Source organism: Macaca nemestrina, chromosome 10 (genome assembly GCF_043159975.1).
Source record: "Macaca nemestrina isolate mMacNem1 chromosome 10, mMacNem.hap1, whole genome shotgun sequence".
In the NCBI taxonomy this organism is placed as follows: Eukaryota; Metazoa; Chordata; class Mammalia; order Primates; family Cercopithecidae; genus Macaca; species Macaca nemestrina.
The window spans coordinates 9,900,984-9,919,974 of NC_092134.1; the positions used below are offsets into that span (position 1 = coordinate 9,900,984).

Consider the following 18,991-nt stretch of genomic DNA (forward strand, 5'->3'; position numbering starts at 1 on the left):
CTAGCTTTCAGGAATAAAAATTGATTTTACCTTTAGACTTAGAGAAGAAGGTGTTCATGCCCTTGTATTTTCAAGAAACTAACTTGAGAGCAAATGGCAATATGCTTTTCAACAGATTTTACATTAAGTTAGTGCTCACAGATTGCCTCTCTTTTTGTTTGATTTCTCTCCTCAGATCTGTAATTTATTTCTGAACTCCTTTCCGTTAGCAAGCAGATAAAATGGTTACACTTTGGAAACTGAATAGCTGTAGAGGTTTAAAAAGTGAGCTGTGGGCCAGGCGCAGGGGCTCATGCCTGTAATCCCAGCACTTTGGGAGGCTGAGGCGGGTGTATCACCTGAGTTCAGGAATTCCAGCCACTGCGCCCAGCCCCCAACTTCTTTTCTTCTGACTTTGTCTTTTTGTTCTGATAAATTTTAGTCAGTAATTTATAGGCCGGGCATGGTGGCTCATGCCTGTAATCCCAGCACTTTGGGAGGCCAAGGTAGGCTGATCACCTGAGGTCAGGAGTTTGAGACCAGCCTGACCAACATGGTGAAACCTCATCTCTACTAAAAGTACAAAATTTAGCCGGGTGTGGTGGGGGGCGCCTGTAATTCCAGCTACTCAGGAGGCTGAGGCAGGAGAATTGCTCGAACCTGGAAGGCGGACATTGCAGTGAGCCAAGATCGCGCCACTGCACTCCAGCCTGGGTAACAGAGTGAGACACAGTCTCCAAAAAAAAAAAAAGTCCTTCAACTGAATTTTTCATGTTATAAAATGTCCTTCTATAACATCCTTTTAAATTAACCTACAATATTCCATCAGCAGTAACATATTTAACCAATAATCTTTTATTAGAAATTTGGGTTGCTTCTAATTTTGGATATCGTAAATAAGGCTACAATAAAGTTCTTAAACATATCTCTTTGCACATGTAAGTATTGCCTTAGGAATCATTCCCAGAAGTAAAAATGCCAGGACCAAAGAAATGCAAATTTCTAAGGCTTTGGATATATGTCAAGTTGTAACCCAGGGTATTTGAGACAATTTCTACTCCCACCTGCAGTGTATGAAGATAAGCTCTTCCCCATCCTGAAACCTGTATTTTTCTGGGGAAAAATAAAAACAACAACAAAAACCTGCCATGGCCTGGTGTGATGGCTCATGCCTGTAATCCCAGCATTTTGGGAGGCCGAGGTGGGCAGATCACGAGGTTAGGAGTTCGAGACCACCCTGGCCAACATGGCAAAACCCCATCTCTACTAAAAATACAAAAAATTAGCCAGGCGTGGTAGCACACGCCTGCAGTCCCAGCTACTCGGGAGACTGAGACATGAGAATCGCTTGAACCCGGGTGGTGGAGGTTGCAGTGAGCTGAGATCGTGCCACTGCACTCAGCCTGGGTGACAGAGCAAGACTCCATCTCCGAAAAAGAATAATAATAATAAAAAAATACCCACCAATGTGATCGTTTTTTAAAAGGTGTGAGGTTGTCTTGGCTAATCTTTATTTATTTTGTTTTTGTTTTTGTTTTTTTTTTTTGAGGCAGAGTCTCGCTCTGTCGCCCAGGCTGGAGTGCAGTGGCCGGATCTCAGCTCACTGCAAGCTCCGCCTCCCGGGTTTACGCCATTCTCCTGCCTCGGCCTCCGGAGTAGCTGGGACTACAGGCGCCCGCCACCTCGCCCGGCTAGTTTTTTGTATTTTTTAGTAGAGACGGGGTTTCACTGTGTTCGCCAGGATGGTCTCGATCTCCTGACCTCGTGATCCGCCCGTCTCGGCCTCCCAAAGTGCTGGGATTACAGGCTTGAGCCACCGCGCCCGGCTCTTTATTTATTTTGGAGAGGAGTCTCGCTGTGCTGCCAGGCTGGAGCGCAGTTGCGCAATCTCAGCTCACTGCAACCTCCAACAACCTGGTTCAACTGTTTCTCCTGCCTCAGCCTCCCGAGTAGCTGGGATTACAGGCACATGGGCCCAGCCTAATTGAAAGATATTTTGAGGCTGAGCACAGTGTCCCATGCCTGTAATCTCAGCACTTTGGGAGGCCAAGGCGGGCAGATCACTTGAGGTCAGGCATGGCCAGCCTGGCCAACGTGGTGAAACCCTGTCTCTATTAAAAATACAAAAAAATTAGCCGGTTGTGGTGGTGTGCTTGTAATCTCAGCTACTTGGAGGCTGAGGCAGGAGGTTCACTTGAACCCAAGAGTTGGAGGCTGCAGTGAGCTGAGATCGCATCACTGCACTCCAGTCTGGGCGACAGAGTGAGACTGTGTCTCAAAAAACAAAATTTTTGAGATAGAGTTTGATTCTCTTCTTAGGTTTCTTTTTTAATTTTTTTGAGACAGGGTCTCATTCTGTCACTCAGGCTAGAGTGCATTGGCACAGTCATAGCTCACTGTAGTCTTGACCTCTGAGGCTCAAGCAATCCTCTCACCTCAGCCCCTTCAGTAGCTAGGACAGCAGGCATGCACCACCACACCTGACTAATTTTTTAAATTTTTTTGTAGAGGCAGGGGCTTGCAGTGTTGCCCAGGCTGGTCTTGAACTCCTGGCCATAAGTAATTCTACCATGTTGGTCTCCTAAAGTGCTGGGATTACAGGTGTGAGCTACCATGCTTTGCCTTGTTTTTCTTTTAAAAAATGGTACGTGGCTGGGTGTGGTGGCTCATGCCTGTAATCCCAGCACTTTGGGAGGCTGAGGTGGACAGATTAGATCACCTGCAGTCAGGAGTTCAAAACCAACTTGGCCAATATGGCGAAACACTGTCTCTACTAAAAATATAAAAATTAGCCAGGTATGGTGGTGGGCACCTGTAATCCCAGCTACTTGTGAGGCTGAGGCAGGAGAATCGCTTGAACGCAGGAGGCAGAGGTTACAGTGAGTTGAGATTGTGCCACTGCACCCCAGCCTGGGCAACAGAGTGAGACTCTGTCTCCCAAAAAAAAAAAAAAAAAGTGAAAAAGTGGTATGCATATATATGTATGCAGAAAAAATAGGAAAGAGAACAGTTTTTTTTTTTTTTTGCTTATTTATCTTCAAAGTTTTCTGTATTCTAGGTGTTCTATAATGAATCCTTTTATAATTAAAGCAAAACATTTTAAGTTTTATTTCAGGACACCATTGGAATTAACACTGAATAAATTAAAATGAGGCTAGTGTGGTGGCTTATGCTTATAATCCCAGCACTTTGGGAGGCCGAGGTGGGTGGATCACTTGAGGCCTAGAGTTCAAGACCAACCTGGGTGACATAATGAGACCTTGTCTCTGCAAAAAAGAAAATGTTTAAAATCAGCCAGGTGTGGTGGTAGTTTCAGATACTCAAGAGGCTAAGGTGGAAGGATTGCTTGAGTCCAGGAGTTTGAGGCTGCAGTAAGCTATGCTTGTGCCACTGCAGTTCAGCTTTGGGTGACAGAGCAAGACCCTGTCTCAACAAAAACACAGTAGTATCTATAATGATATATAGTTCAGGTATTATTTAACAGTAATATTGTTTATTTTAAAATAGCAATTGTTAATTCGTTGTGAAATCTATTTTTTTTTAGAAAAGTATAAAAGCATCCTTCAGTGTTCTTTCTTTTTTTCGGTTTTTTAAGACGGAGTCTCGCTCTGTCGCCCAGGCTGGAGTGCAGTGGCCAGATCTCAGCTCACTGCAAGCTCCGCCTGCCGGGTTTACGCCATTCTCCTGCCTCAGCCTCCCAAGTAGCTGGGACTACAGGCGCCCGCCACCTCGCTCGGCTAGTTTTTGTATTTTTTAGTAGAGACGGGGTTTCACCGTGTTAGCCAGGATGGTCTTGATTTCCTGACCTTGTGATCCGCCCGTCTTGGCCTCCCAAAGTGCTGGGATTACAGGCTTGAGCCACCACGCCCAGCCTTTTTTTCCTTTTTAACTTAGAAATTTTGGTGAGAAGAAAGTTATTTGATCTATGTATGTGTGGGATGCAGCACTGATCAAATGTGTCCATTTCTTCTGGTGAAATGTGTGAAGCACCTCCTAGGTTCCTCTTGTACTGTTCTCACTTCAGAGCCAAAGATTTATCCCCTTCCAGTCGGTTGTATTGCTATTACTAGAATTTCCATATACCTCAATGTGTCAAACATATTGAGAATATTTTAAAGTGCAGCAGTTATTTGGAATAGTTGAAAAGCTAATTTATATTGTTCAGTTTAAAAGAAATTGTAAGATGATTTGTGTAGAAAGCAAAATAATTGTAATTTTAGTGTTTATACTTGCTCTTTTGCCAAAAGAAAGGTCAGTTTGGTGGTGATTATAGAACTTGATAGAGAATTCTAATTAAACTTTTCCCATTGTTTTTACCTAGGAAGCCTTGGAAGATCGTTTGGAAAGGATTAATCGAGAACTGGGTTCAGTTCGCATGACGCTAAAGAAATTCCATGTTTTGCGTACCTCTGCAAATCTTTGAGATTTGTAGCCATTAAATTTTGAGACATTTTTGTTTGCACTAATGTATAATTATGCAGTCAGAAAAGGCAAACTATTTTGTACTGTTTATAAGCCTTCAAACAGTAGTTTTACAATCATGCTATTCTTACACTTGCTATTTTATACTTCAAATGGCCACATATTTTCAAGATATTTTTGTTATGCTCAGGAATCTCTTGTATATTTTACTATTTAAAAAGCATTATTTTTAAATAGTATGTGTCTCCAATTTATATCAAGAATAAGGAAATATAAGCAGGGGAAGCAGCTTGTTTCTAAACAAATAGTGTTATCCTTTTACAATTAACTTTACACACCAATTTTATAAACTTGTTCTACATTGTAAATACAATTCATTTTTTAAAACAATAAAGCTTAATAGCTTCCATAATGATAGATTAGTACATGCTGAATACATAAACAATTACAGTGTACCTTGGATTTCAGTTGTGTTGAGGGTTTTAAAAAATGATAATACAATTCCTATTTGAAACATGTCTTAGAGTGAGTATCAGAATAGTACTAATGGACTCTTGGAAAGCTTTGAAAACTACATGAATATAACTCATTTTCTTTAAACTTTATTGTTTATAATAGAAAAATGAGAGGGATTGTAATTCTCTAATTTTATCTTTCTAAAAAAGTTAAACAATTGGAGAGCCCTCTGTGGAGGGCTCTCAGAGTAGCTCTCTGCCCATTGTTCTGAATTAACTTGTGTCCCACCCTGGACGATAAATGGACAGATAAACCCTTTGAAATACAAGCCACCACCCCATGAGGGATTAAGAGGGCAGCCTGGTTTTCTTAGTGTGCGTGGCTTCAGCTGTCCTTCATAGTTGTCATCTGGACATGTTCACCCCTTTCCACTCCTTCACCCTGGCCAAAAAGAAAAATATTTCCATTGTAGGTGCTGTAAGAACACTAGACTTTAGATCATCATAATCTACTGTATTTGTTAATGGACAGGGAGTGTGTCTGGATGAAGCCTGGTGCCTTCCCCTTGGCCTTGCAGAGGGCTCCAGCCCACTGCCTCTGTGGTAGCCGCTGGCTCTCAGAATTAGCACGTGGGCAGGAAGCTCTCCTCTGATCCAGGAGCATTGCAGGTTTGTGTTGGGACTACTGGTTAAGTTGGAGCTGTGTAACCACTCACTTCTTTGTAGCCAGTCAGAACGCAGTGCCCCACATATTCCAGCTCGGTACATGTTGATAAACAGTCTCATCCAAACTTTCAAAGTGGATTTGTACTGAACATGCTCAGGTTTTAAATTTTGGTTTGCTTTTGAGCTTTTCCTCCTTACGTGGCTCTTAATAAGTAGTTAGAATGAACCAAGCCATCACAGTTATTCCAAGCAGGCTCTCAAATGACCTTTGAGCACCCTTCACCTGGCTGGTCCCCAGGCCAGGGGTCCGCAGCCCTGCTCCCTTCTCAGCAAGGAGGGTGGCCTGTCTGACAGTGCAGTTGAACCTTTGCTCCCTACTCCTGCAACTTTTGAAGACTTCAGGCTAATCAAAATTACTTACAATTAGAATCAAGTGCCTTTATTCTTTTTTTTTTTTTTTTGAGACAGTTTCACCCTTGTTGCCCAGGCTAGGGTGCAATGGCATGATCTCAGCTTACTGCCACCTCTGCCTCCTGGGTTCAAGGGATTCTCCTGCCTCAGCCTCCTGGGTAGCGGGGATCACAGGCATCTATTACCACGCCCGGCTGATTTCGTATGTGAATATGTGTGAGTGTGTGTCTTGTGTGTGTGTATGTGTGTATATATATATATTTCTTTCTTTTTTTTTTTTTCTTTTTTTTTTCTTTTTTTTTTTTAGTAGAGATGGTGTTTCACCACGTTGGCCAGGCTGGTCTCAAACTTCTGAACTCATGTGATCCGCCTGCCTCGGCCCCCCAAAGTGCTGGGATTACAGGCGGGAGCCACCACACCCGGCCTATTCTTGGTATTCTTTATTCTTGGTTTTCAGCCTTTAAAAAAAAATTTAGTCTTGGTAAATAAAATGTTCATTTTAATCAAGCTCCAGTACAGCTTGTGTCAAGATCTAGTAAGACCCCCTTTAATGTGTTCCTGGATATGACATTAAAAACTAACTTGAAAATTGTTAGGATATTTCCTTGTTCCCTGCTTTTATTGTAAAGTCTACTATATTCTTAAGAATAAAAAAATGCCACTTCAGAAGAGATGATAGTTTTATCTTGCCAAGGAATTATCTTCTTAGTAGCCTATATTGGCTTATTCCAAAAAGCGTTAAGCTCCATCAAAACATCTTCTGTGCCTCTCTCTCAGAAAGCATATGCTTTGATATTTGAAGTGTATAATAGATTGGAACTATCAGTCACTTATTTTTTAAAAAATTATTCTTTTTTTCTTCATAGCTGTGAAGAGGGAAACCAAGGAAAATTCTTTCTGCTATCTTTCTCTTTGGTAATGCTTGTCTTATGAACACTCAACTGAAAAAACACTCCACCTAAAAGTAGGAAAGATGGCAATTCTAAATAGCAGCTATTATCCCGGGAGTAAACTATTTTTGTTGTTGGCTTCGGGCTGTGCTGCAAGTATTAATAGTTTAAAAAAAAAAAAAAAAAACCCTAAGCAAATCTGCCACTTCTGGGAAGTGCCTTTTAAAATCAAATAGAAAGTGAACTCTCTCCTGATGTCTGGATCTGCCCCCTTCCTTTCCCTTTCTAAACCTCTGTTTGCAGGAGCTACTCCTGAGGTATGGAAGTGGCCTTTGTGACCAAAGGACTTTTCCAACTGAAGCAACAGATATAGCTAAAATGGCCGTGCTAGGGCTGTGCAGAGCTGGGCTTGGGACAAGAGAGGAGAGACTTGGAGCCAGAGAGACTTGGGTCACATCCTGGCACAGGCCTGCCTTCCTCAGCTATAAGATGAAATAAGAAAACTCCTTTCATTTTTTTTGAGACGGAGTCTCGCTCTGTCACCAAGGCTGGAATGCAGTGGTGCAATCTCGGCTCACTGCAAGCTCCGCCTCCCGGGTTCATGCCATTCTCCTGCCTCAGCCTCCTGAGTAACTGGGACTACAGGTGGCCGCCACCACACCCAGCTAATTTTTTGTATTTTCAGTAGAGATGGGGTTTCACTGTGTTAGCCAGGATGGTCTCGATCTCCTGACCTCGTGATCTGCCTGCCTTGGCCTCCCAAAGTGCTGGGATTACAGGCGTGAGCCACTGCGACCGGCCGAAAACTCCGTTCATTAAGGGAGATTTTGTAAAGTGCCTGGTGCTTAGTAAGTGCTCAAGAAATACTACATTTCAGATTCATTGAGTTAAGTAGGCTTTTGAGGTAGCATACTTTTTTTTTTTTTTTTTTTTGAGATGGAGTCTACTAGCTCTGTTGTCCAGGCTGGAGTGCAGTAGTGTGGTACTGGCTCACTGCAACCTCTGTCTCCTGGGTTCAAGCTATTCTCCTGCCTCAGCCTCCCGTGTAGCTGGAATTATAGGTGCGTACCACGCCTGGCTAATTTTTGTATTTTCAGTAGAGACGGGGTTCTCACCATGTTGGCCAGCCTGGTCTTGAACTCCTGACCCCAAATGATCCTCCTGCCTTGGCCTCCCAAAGTGTTGGAATTACAGGCATGAGCCACTGTGCCCAGCCTTGAGGTAGCACACTTGAAATAAAAAAGTAGATTATGTCCCAAGCAGTTGACCTGAAAACTGCCTTGGACTGACATTTGTTAGTTCTCTTCACCCTTTGCAAAAAACATGAGTTTTTTGGAGTTTAAATTGAGCTTCCTTCTGGTGTGTTTGGTTTTTTAACCACCAAAAATTTAACAAATTTGATAACCTGTCAAGTGTAAGTTCAGAAAGCACTTTGGTCTTATTGGTGACTTGGGGGTTATTTGATAATATAAATATAGGCTGTTTTTCTAAAAGTTATTGCCAGTATCCTCCAAGTAATTGCCCCTTCAAATGTTTCATCTAAAGGTGATGGCCTGTGGGCAGAACCACGCGCGGGAAGTGCCTGCCAGTGGGCGTTAGGAGATGTATGGGGGGCCTGTGATAGCCAATCAAAAACTGTCCCCTTCTAACCCAGAAAAGCCACATGCTTTGCTGGACGCTGCTTGAAATCTGAACTCTGCACCTAAATATGTGGTAAAATTAGACACTTTTGTCACTTTAATTTTTAGATTATCTCAGAAGTTTTCACTAGATTTCAATGTGCCACTTGTGCTATGAGTATTTAAGAAGCTTTAAAAAATAAATGCATACCCGTAGCCTTTTAGGATTCAGACAGGTAGATTATATTTACCTGTCATGGGGGATCATGTATGGTTGACAGTTGCAGGTTTGATTAAATCCACTATATTGCACAAATTTAGCTGGAAATAATTTCCCGCCCTGCCAAGAGCTCTATGGTAGTTTGATAATAAACTACTACCCCAGTATTAGAAACTGTGTTACTAAGTCTTTTCTGCCTGATTTGTGCTTTATTTCCATAGACCTCTCAGATATGTGAGGAATCAAGCCATAAATGTGCATTTGCTGGACATTATATACCGTGTCATCTCTATGACTACAGATTTCAAGGATAATTTTTACATCTAACAATTTCACTGTAACAGTGACTGATAATGTGAAAAATGTGCTTTATACAGTGCTGCTGGTGGATAGACAAGTGCTTGCTGCAGTTGTTTCTGAATCTAGACAGATGCTGGCGTCCTGAAGCTGTAAGCTCTGCGGGAGCAGGGACCATCTCTTTCTTGCACTACGGGCACTCAATAAATACTCGTGGCTGTGAACTGGCGTGTGGCCTTCGTGTGTTTATTTATGCTAGTTGGCTGCGGGAGCGGGTTGTTGGTGATTTTAAGTCGCAGGCATAGAGAAGTCCTTGAGTTACGGGTTAAGGGGCGTCCATCCAGGAGTACAGTTCCCGCTGGGGCTCTGTGGGCTCCGCAGATCTTTCTGGATGGATCCTAGGGCACCTCTTGGTGGAGGGAAGGAGCTGAGGCGTTCTAAGTGATGATGGGACGCCTTGGTCCTCCTCTGCCTAGTCATGGTCAGGGGCACCTGGAGGCGAGTCGGAACGATGGCCTTCCTGGCCCGTTCGGCTGGGTTCTGCCGTGACCACAGGAGGTGAGCAGCCGTCAGGGGCTCGGCCTCCCCGGCTCCATCTGGAGTCATCTAGGCCGCCTTAATTTTAGCTTGTCCCCTCCAGGGGAGCACCGCCGGTTCCTCAGCCTTATAAGGCGATAAGAAGGGATGGGTCGCCCATCACTAAGTTTTAGGTGTGCCCTCTTTAGTTCCATGACTTCAGATTTTGCCAAACAAGTCCACCCTAACCTAACAAACACCTCATGTTTTTAAGGAATGTCACCAGACGCCCCCCCACCGGGGGCTCTTCCCATTGGAGAGCCCTGTCGTGCCAGATCATCGGGATTAAGCTGTTCGTGATCCTCTTCCAGCTACTCCCTGAGGTGGGAACCGGGGCGGCTGCGGTCCCGGCTCTGCAGTTCCTTGGGCCGTGGCCCGGGCGTCCTGAGGGGAGAGCGCGGACCCGGCGTGTGGCGAGCACCGCGTGCGGGGCTGGGCTTCGGTGAGCGGCCCTGGTTTGCCATTTCGCTCCTAAGAAACTTCATTTTTTAAAATGAGGCTGTTTTAAGAGTCACAGTGGCCGCAAGTCGGCAGGTTCCCGCCTCCAAGTGCGCTTGGCTGCTGCGGACGGTGGGCGAGGACCCTGAGGCGGGGATCCGCGCCGCCGCCCCCGAGTGCAGTCCCGGGGTGTGAGGACACGGGCGAGCTGGGGAGGAGCGGGGGCGCCGCGGCGGGGCTGAGGAACCAGGCGGGCTGCCTGAGTCGGAGAGGTTTCTTCCGGCGGAGGCGGCGGGGCCGGGCCGGGACTCCGCAGGGACGCGCCCCCGCCGCCGCCGCCGCCGCCGCCGCCGCCGCCGCTCCCCCGCGCGGCCTGAGGAGGCGCCGCCGCCACTGAGGGAATGCGAGCCCGGCCCGGCGCGCGCGGGCAGCAGCGGCCGCTGGGGTGCGCGGGGCACGGCGGCGCCGCGGCGTAGAGCTGTCCAGGCGGCCCCGGCCGCCCGCCCGCCCGGCGTTTCCTCCTCAGCCCGCGGCCGCCGCAGCGAGAGCCGCCCGCCAGCACGTGCGCCGCCGCCGCCCGCCTGCGACGCCCGGGAGCAATGCCCGCCGGGGCCCTGCCGCTCGCCCGGGTCCAGCAGGCGGCGGGGGCGCGCGGGGCGCAGCCGGCCGGGCCGGGGCCGCGGGGCGGGCGCTCCCCGTGAGGCAGCGTGAGGTGGCGGCGGCCCACCCGGGGCCGAAGAGGACGGAGCCCGCGGCCGCGCTGAGCGGGGTGAGTGCGTCCAGGCGGCCGCTCCGCAGGCCCGTGGCTAGTCCCGCAGTGCCGGGCGCGGGCCGGGGACCTGGGGATCTGGGGCGGCGGCTCCCAGAGAGGCCCCGGCCCGCCCGCCCTCGAGCCGCCGGGGCTGGAGGAGGGAGCGGAGACCCGGGCAGGGAGGAGGGTGTGGCGTGCGGGAACCCCGCTCGGGAGATGGCCTCAGTGAGTCGCCGGCCCCGGATTCGTGCCCGAAACGCTGATTTCCGAATTTCCGTCGGTCGCGGCCGCGTGGGGGACCCCCGCCAGGGACAAGTGTCATAGCGGTCGGGGGGCAGGCGTGGGCAGTGCCGGTGCCAGGGCGAGGAAGGGGCTGTCGGCAGGAAACAGAGGTGAGCCCCCTGGCCCGCCGCCTCTGCTTCCCGCCTCCAGCTCAACGTCCCCAGGCCCGGGCCGTGACCTCTGCGTGTCGGGGGCCCAGGGTTGGGGTGTGGCCCGTTTCCATCCTCAGTGCCCCCTTCCTGTTGTTATGGGGGTGCCGCCTCTGTCTTCTTCACACCCCGAATCCTTTCTTATCCGTGGGAAGGCTGATCGGGGGGGCTTGGGGAGAGGGAAAGTTCAGCGTCCCCCGCCCCAGTGTGCACTGACTCCCCGCAAGAAATCCCAAACGACCAGTCCAGGTGAACATAGTGCGTGCGGTGCAAATGTCATTTCAAGGCAAGTCCTCCAGGCTTGTCCCCTTTCCACCGACTTGCTCCTGCAGGCATCCTGCACTCCTCTCCCTCCCTCTGAAGTGTGGGCTGGGCGCCTCTGCAAACACCCTGGCCTACCTGCCTCCCCCACCCAGAATCTGGATTCTTCAAAGGAGACCTCACTGCAACATCTGTCTTTGTTCACGACCAGCTCTCTCCCCGGCCCCCATCTGGGAGTGACCAGAGCTGCTGATAGACCCCCCACTTCTGGAGGGAAGGCAGTAAGTGCTCCCCTTCATCTGAATCTTCTCTGACACCCATCCCCCAGACTCCTCTCTGCTCTGAACTCCCACTGCCTGCTATCTGTATCTCCTGTGTAACTCTTATCAACGTCTGCCTTATTTTATAGTTACTTTTCCATCTGCCTTATCTCCCCTGCTGGACGGTGAGCTCCAGGGCTGGAGTTGATTCATCTCTGGTCCCCTGCTGTGGTCAGTAACCTGCGTGCAGTCAGTGTCTCCGTGGAGCAGAAGGCCCTTCCAAGGCTTGCCTCTGGAACCCTAGCTTTTCTGGTTCCTGGACTGTTGCTGTTAAATTATTTTTCTTCCGTGAAGAGACTGTATTCTGTGGTTGGAATGGACTTCCAGCCCTCTCCCACTGCAGAGACAAACACAGTGAGCTAGGAAGGACTGTTTTTCTTGTAAGGAGTGGCTTGCCAAGTGAACAGGACAGTACATCCTCTGCCCTGAAGATGGCCAGGCACAGACTCTAGATTCTCTGGGTAGTGAGTGTTGAATGGGCCATTCTCTCTCCTGGCCTTCTCCAGCTGCTCAGGCATGGGAGGCAGTAGGGGAGAGAAGGGGACTGCGGGAAAGGGGAGAAGGGGACTGGGGTTCCAGGCCTGGCTTTTCCGCATAACTTGCTGTAGGAGCTTAACTACGTCGCTTGATTTCTCTTGGTTGTGGTTGCACCTTATGGAATCTGAAAGAATTCCTTTGCGTATCTAAGGCCCCTTGGGATACGGGTCCTGTCTACCTTTTCTGCCTCCTCTGCTAGCATTTCATTCATACTCTAAGCTGCAGTCCTCTCAGGCTACCTAGAGGCTTTCAAAGACTTGGTGCTCCCTTGCCCTCCATCTCCCCAGGTACCTTCAACTCTTCACTGGTTGAGACCCAGTCTTGGCCTTCACAGGTGGAACTGGTCCCCCTTCTGATTTTCGAACCACCCTAGTCTGACTTGCCTGCCACACAGAATGGCCCTTATCTATTTACATGTGCCCCCCACTAGACCGTGAGCTCCTGGGCGGTCAATGCTGCTTCATGTTTCTCTGCGTCCCCAATGCTTCGCTGCACAGTAAGGCACTTAGGAAAATAGTGAGAGGGTTGGCATAGATGAGCACTGATAGCCCTTCTTGTCCAGAGTCGATTGCTTATACATTCTCTGTTATGGGGACCCATTGCCTTCCTCCGTGTCTAGAGGCCTGTTTTAACACCAAGTAGATAGATGCTCTCCTAACCAGCCCATCCAGTTAGTCTTTCCAACTTGGTCTTCGAGAAGACCAGTCACAGAGGATGTGCAGTTATCTGTAGAGATTAGCAGAGGAAACGTCTGGTACTTCGAGATCACTGCCTTGCTGTTTATGGAAAAGATGTTGGGGGCCATGTGCTCTTTAAAGTAAACGTAGTGGTATTGCTCCAGTGTCTTTGGCCATAGGCAGGAGGAGCCACTGCTTATGACCGCAAGGTCAATCCAAAACAAGCCATTGGGTTCTTGTATGCCAGTTCTCAACTTTGCTTAGATGAGATCAATCCCTTTGCAGATAGTCACCCTGAAAGCTGCTTAACAGGACTCCCTGCCTCCAAACACAGATGCGGATAAGTGGTCTTTGCCCAGCTTCTCTGTAGGTCATTTGGTTGATGTTTATTAAGCTTTTACTGGGTACCCTGGAATGTTATCAAATAGAGCCATGGCAAATCCTCATCTGGTTTACTCTAAAACCATAATCTGAGGCATTTCCCCCTTTTCTAAAGGCTTCCTACAGTGACCCATATTAAAAATTTCTTTTAGAATTTAGGGCCAGGCAAACTTTTCCTTCCCCCAGGAAACTAGGTTGCTTTCTCCTTTGATAATGAAAAGGAAGGTGGGGAAGGAAAACATGTTTTGTTTGTATACTTTGCACCATGCAGTGTGTGCTTGGGCCTCCCTGACACACCCTGCAGGGTAGGTTGTATTCTGCTGCTTTTTTTCCAGAGAAAGAAGTTAAGACACACAGAGAGGTCAGCTAACTTGCCCAAGTTTCCCTGGATTTGTACTCAGTTCTGCTTCTTTGCCACACTATGTGTGGCTCTTTCTATACCACACTATCTTTCCAACTGATTATGTCTCTCCTCTTCTCCTTGGCTTCCAGGCTGCTCAGCACACAATGTGATATTCTGTCTAGCAACTATATTCACTTGCCCTCAACATCAGCATATTTATTTCTGGACTCTTTTTTCTGTGTGTGTGTTTATGTGTAAATCTCTCTCTATATGCTCTTTATAAAGTTATCACAAAAGGTTTCTGGAAAACTGTATGGGTAAGAGAATTGAATATAGTAAGTAACATTGCTCGCTGGGCATGGTGGTGTGCACCTGCAGCTGAGGTGGGAGGATCCCTTTAGCCTAGGAGTGTGAGGCTGCAGTGAGTTACATAAGCTTGTGCCAGTGCACTCCAGCCTGGGCAGCAGAGTGAGACCCTGTCTCTAAAAGAAAAAATAAATAAAAATAAAAAGGTAACATTGTACCTAACACACTAACTCACAGTGTGGTTAGGGAGATGAGTCCACAGGTAACAAAAGGTATGTGTGATAAGAGTTGTTGAAGGTAGAGGTCAGAGGGGTAGATGCCCTTTCTGGGTAAGGCAGTCAGGGTTGACTTCCTGAAAGAAGTGGGACTTGAAGGAAGCCTTGAAGAATGGGTAGTTTTGATAGTCCACAGCAACTGTAAAGGTGTGTAGGACTTACATTCTAAAATCTGTGGTTATCATGATGGCCCTGCAAGACAGGTCTTCTGGTGGGAAAGGAGAGAATTGGTCCAGATACTAAAGTGGGGAGACTGGTGATGCCTTCTTCAAATCTTGTGTATCCTTGATGGAGGATCCCAGAACACTGGAGCTGGGAGGGCCTGCACCCTATTGAGGATGAGAGGCAGAGGCTGGAAGAATAGAAGTGATTTGGGCAAGACCTCTCTGCTAGCCTGGAACCCAAGTCCCTGATTACCAGTTTAGTGTTCTTTTTTTAAAGTGACAGCTCTGTACGTGGGTCCTTGATTCCTGTAAAATGAGTATGGAGTACTGACCTCACGCCCAGTCTGGCAACACCAGGGCAAACCTCTGCTAAACATTTATGGTCAAACACATGACGAGTGCTGTTAGGAGGGGCATGCTGGCATTTGCTTAAATTACTCTTTTTTTTTTTTTTAACTTTTATTTTTTAAAAAATTATTATTTTTAGATGGAGTTTCGCTCTTGTTGCCCAGGCTGGAGTGCAATGGTGTGATCTTGGCTCACTGCAACCTCCGTCTCCCAGGTTCAAGTGATTATCCTACCTCAACCTCCCAAGTAGCTGGGATTACAGGCGCCCACCACCATGCCCGGCTAATTTTTGTATTTTTAGTAGAGACAGGTTTTCGCCATGTTGGCCAGGCTGATCTTGAACTCCTGACCTCAGGTGATCTGCCCTGAGCCTCCCAAAGTGCTGGGATTACAGGTGTGAGGCACCGCGTCCAGCTGTTAACTTTTAAGTTCAGGGATACAAGTGCAGGTTTGTTGCATTGGTAGACTTGTGTCATGAAGGCTTGTTATACAGATCATTTTGTCGCTCAGGTACTAGTACCCATTAGTACCTAAACCTAGTACCCATTAGTTATTTTTCCTGATCCTTTCCCTCCTCCCACCCTTCACCCTCCAATAGGTCCCAGTGTGTGTTGCCCTCCTCTGTGTGTCCATATGTTCTCACCTTTAGCTCCCACTTTAGCTCCCACTTATAAGTGAGAACTTGTGGTGTTTGGTTTTCTGTTCCTTCATTAGTTTGCTAAGAATAATGGCCTCCAATTGCATCCATGTTCCTGCAAAGGACATGATCTCATTCTTTTTTTTTTTTTTTTTTGAGACGGAGTCTCACTGTGTCTCCCAGGCTGGAGTGCAGTGGCGTGATCTCGGCTCACTGCAAGCTCTGCCTCCCGGGTTCACGCCATTCTCCCGCCTCAGCCTCCCAAGTAGCTGAGACTACAGGCGCCCGCCACCACGCCCGGCTAGTTTTTTGTATTTTTAGTAGAGACGGGGTTTCACCATGTTAGCCAGGATAGTCTCGATCTCCTGACCTCATGATCCACCCGCCTCGGCCTCCCAAAGTGCTGGGATTACAGGCTTGAGCCACCGCGCCCGGCCATGATCTCATTCTTTTTTATGACTGTATAGTATTCTATACTATGTGTATATATACCACATTTTCTTTTCCAGTTTACCATTGATGGGGCATTTAGGTTGATTCTATGTCTTTGCTATTGCAAATAGCGCTTCAATGAACATACGCATGCCTGTATCTTTATGATAGAACGATATTTTTAGTAGAGACGACGTCTTGCTGTGTTGCCCAGACTGATCTGGAACTCCCAGGTTCAAGCAGTCCTCTTGCCTGGGCCTCTCTAAGTGTTGGGATTACAGGTGTAAGCCATTGCACCTGGTCAAATTATATTAACAACTGCCTTTGCCAGAGGACACAGGAAATAAACTAACAGGCAGGGTTCCAGTAATAGACAAATCAAAAACCCAAGACAGCCTTGGAGAGAGAGCCTGGAAAGATGAGTTTTACACTCTCCTTGTTGAAGTTCCCCATCCTTCACAAAGCTTTTCCTTGAGTGCCTTTGCCCCTGCAGTCCCTTATCTCTATTGTGGAAAGGGGTCTTATTAAGACCCAGCTAGTCAGAAAGATCAGAGGTCATGATCAGGGACGTCAGTGGGAGTCATGGGTCCAGGGAAAAGGCAGAGTGTTATCAGAGCAGCGGGAGGACCCAAGAGACCCTGAGGCTGATTCCAGTCTTGGAGCAGAAGCTGACAGCTCAGACTCCTTGTTGGGTGTGGACATGCTAACCTGCAGCCTTAGGAGCACATGACTGCAGGCTGGAATAGCTCTGTCTGAGAAAAGTATATCCTGACTATGCATACATGTATGCATAGTCATTTGATTCATATTGTTGGCCATAGTTAGGTTCTTTTTTTTTTCTTATTTTTTGAGACAGGGTCTCTCTCTATCTCCCAGGCTGGAGTGCAGTGGCGTAATCATTGCTCACTGCAGCCTCAAACTCCTGGGCCGAATGATCCTCCTGCCTCAGCCTCCTGAGTAGCTGGGACTACAGACATGTGCACCACGCTGGTTAACATAGTTATGTTCTATAAAGTCCCGCTTAAAACACTGAGTTAGTGAACACTGAACCACCGCTCTTAGGGAAAACACAGGATTAGGCTTCTTTGAGCCTGTGGGCACAACATTTTCTTTAACTAATCCATATGTAATCTTATGTTGTATGTTTCTGTTGAAAGAGGTCTGGCGCGGTGGCTCATGCCTGTAATCCCAGCACTTTGGGAGGCCAAGGTGAGTGGATAATGAGGTCAAGAGATCGAGACCATCCTGGTCAACATGGTGAAACCCCGTCTCTACTAAAAATACAAAAATTAGCTGGGTGTGATGGCGTGCGTCTGTAGTCTCAGCTACTCAGGAGGCTGAGGCAGGAGAATTGCTTGAACCCAGGAGGTGGAGGTTGCAGTGAGCCGAGATCGTGCCACTGCACTCTGGCCTGGCGACAGAGTGAGACTCTCTCAAAACAACAACAAAAAAGACACCCTATTTAATATGTATTATTGATTCATTAACATTAAACTCCTGGCCATCAACACTGTGACTCATGCCTGAATGAAGCTTCTCTAACATACAGATTTTCTCTGCATGTCATAACCATCTTGCACCCAAGAACTAGACTGCACCTCAGCACTATGATTGGGGGCCATTCCAAACAGCAAAATCACCAACACAGAGCACACAAGTGCCAAAAATATGGCACTGGACAGACCACAAAAAGGACCCTTGTTTCCATTAGGAGAGCTGAGATGGGAAGATAATGTCCTCTCCTTCAACCTCAGCAGGGAATGTGCCATCAGGCAAATTAAATTTTTTGCCAGTCTGCACAGATTCGAAAATGAATTTGAAAGCACCATGAGCATTGATTTTGGGGCTATAGATACATTTTAGTGAGTAGGTTAATTCACAAATATGGAATCCATGGATAGTGAGGATCTGCCACCTTTGGCCTCATGTCAGCCCCCATGGTGTATCCAGCCTAGCTCAGGGCACCATGCTGACGGTACTTAATGGGTGAAGGCTGGAGCTGCGGGATGAGGCTGTGGGCAGATTCTTGTGTTTGCTTGTCTTAGGTGCGAGAGAAAGACAAGCTGTCCTCCCTCAGCCCTCCTGTAGCTTCTTCTAGAAGGGCTGCTGCCAGCAGAATGGTGCCCATCTCTCTCTGCTCAGGTCTACAGGTAGGAGGGACTCTGTACTTTCATGCCGAGGGTTCTGGCGGCAGCCCTGCAACAGACTTGGCCTTTCTTAAGAGGAGCTGAGACCAATCCTTCGCCCAAAGGAATAATCCTCTTATGGAGGTGTTTCAGGCCAAGGTGGGGGGTTCCTGGGGCCCCCATGCCTCAAACTGTGGCCTTCTTATGCCTGGGCTCTCTCAGAGGAACCTTTCCCAAGTCTTTTGCCTATTGTGTGCCCTCTTAAGAATTGGTACCTAAGTCATACAGATTATTACTGTTTCTCCTCTGCAGAGCTGTTTATTTCCGTTTGAGAGGTGATTCCTGGGGAGGGCCTGAATTTTATCTTTTGGCAGCTGGGGGGCTTCCCTCCCAAGTCTGAGGCACAGGCTGTGCCATGGAGCAGGGCTGTGCACTTTGCTGCTTTTTTTTTTTTTGAGAGGGAGTCTTGCACTGTCGCCCAGGCTGGAGTGCAGTGGCATGATCTCGGCTCACTGCAAGCTCCACCTCCCAGGTTCACACCATTCTCCTGCCTCAGCCTCCCGAGTAGCTGGGACTACAGGTGCCCGCCACCTCGCCCAGCTAATTTTTTGTATTTTTAGTAAAGATGGGTTTCACCGTGTTAGCCAGGATGATCTCTATCTCCTGACCTCATGATCCGCCCGCCTCGGCCTCCCAAAGTGCTGGGATTACAGGCGTGAGCCACTGCTCCCGGCCCGCACTTTGCTTCCGTTGTCCTCCTGGGATTAGAATCAGGCCCTTCGGCCTCCCGGCCCCTTAGGGAGGGCTCACTGGGCACCAGTGTCCTGCATGAGGTCGTGAGCCCGTGGGGAGCCTGGTTGTGGTACTGCTGGCCTCCACCCTCTGCTGTCTCTCTAGACAGCCCCTTGGAGGAAGGGAGGGAGGGGGGAGGGGGATAGGGATGTGTGTGTCAGGGTAGAAATAGGTGGCCATTCCCAGCTTCCATCAGTGGCGTGAGGTTGTCTGACAGGCAGGGCTTCCCCGCAGGTG

At 48.0% G+C, this 18,991-nt stretch overlaps 2 protein-coding genes across 15 annotated transcripts in view; both read left to right on the forward strand.

The window, feature by feature from the left end:
- Positions 1-9,187, forward strand: part of LOC105494150 (M-phase phosphoprotein 9) — an 86,274-nt gene extending 77,087 nt beyond the window's left edge. For 7 of the 9 annotated variants that reach the window (XM_011762309.2, XM_011762339.3, XM_071070869.1 and 4 more), the window contains 3 exons: positions 4,301-5,525; positions 6,241-6,848; positions 8,369-9,187. In XM_011762309.2, coding sequence (XP_011760611.2) covers positions 4,301-4,402 — 102 coding nt within the window. In that variant the 3' untranslated portion in view covers positions 4,403-5,525; positions 6,241-6,848; positions 8,369-9,187. The remainder of the gene's footprint in view (positions 1-4,300; positions 5,526-6,240; positions 6,849-8,368) is intronic. The other 2 variants (XM_071070868.1, XM_011762329.2) reach the window with 2 other exon arrangements.
- Positions 9,188-9,501: 314 nt separating this feature from the next.
- The window catches only part of LOC105494043 (phosphatidylinositol transfer protein membrane associated 2), a 171,171-nt gene continuing 161,681 nt past the window's right edge, over positions 9,502-18,991 (forward strand). For 2 of the 6 annotated variants that reach the window (XM_011762153.2, XM_071070864.1), the window contains exon 1: positions 10,611-10,742. The gene's annotated coding sequence lies outside the window, so the exon portion shown is untranslated. Of the gene's footprint in view, positions 9,518-9,957; positions 9,978-10,610; positions 10,743-11,186; positions 11,698-18,991 lie in introns of those variants that run through there. The other 4 variants (XM_071070863.1, XM_011762175.3, XM_011762193.3 and 1 more) reach the window with 4 other exon arrangements.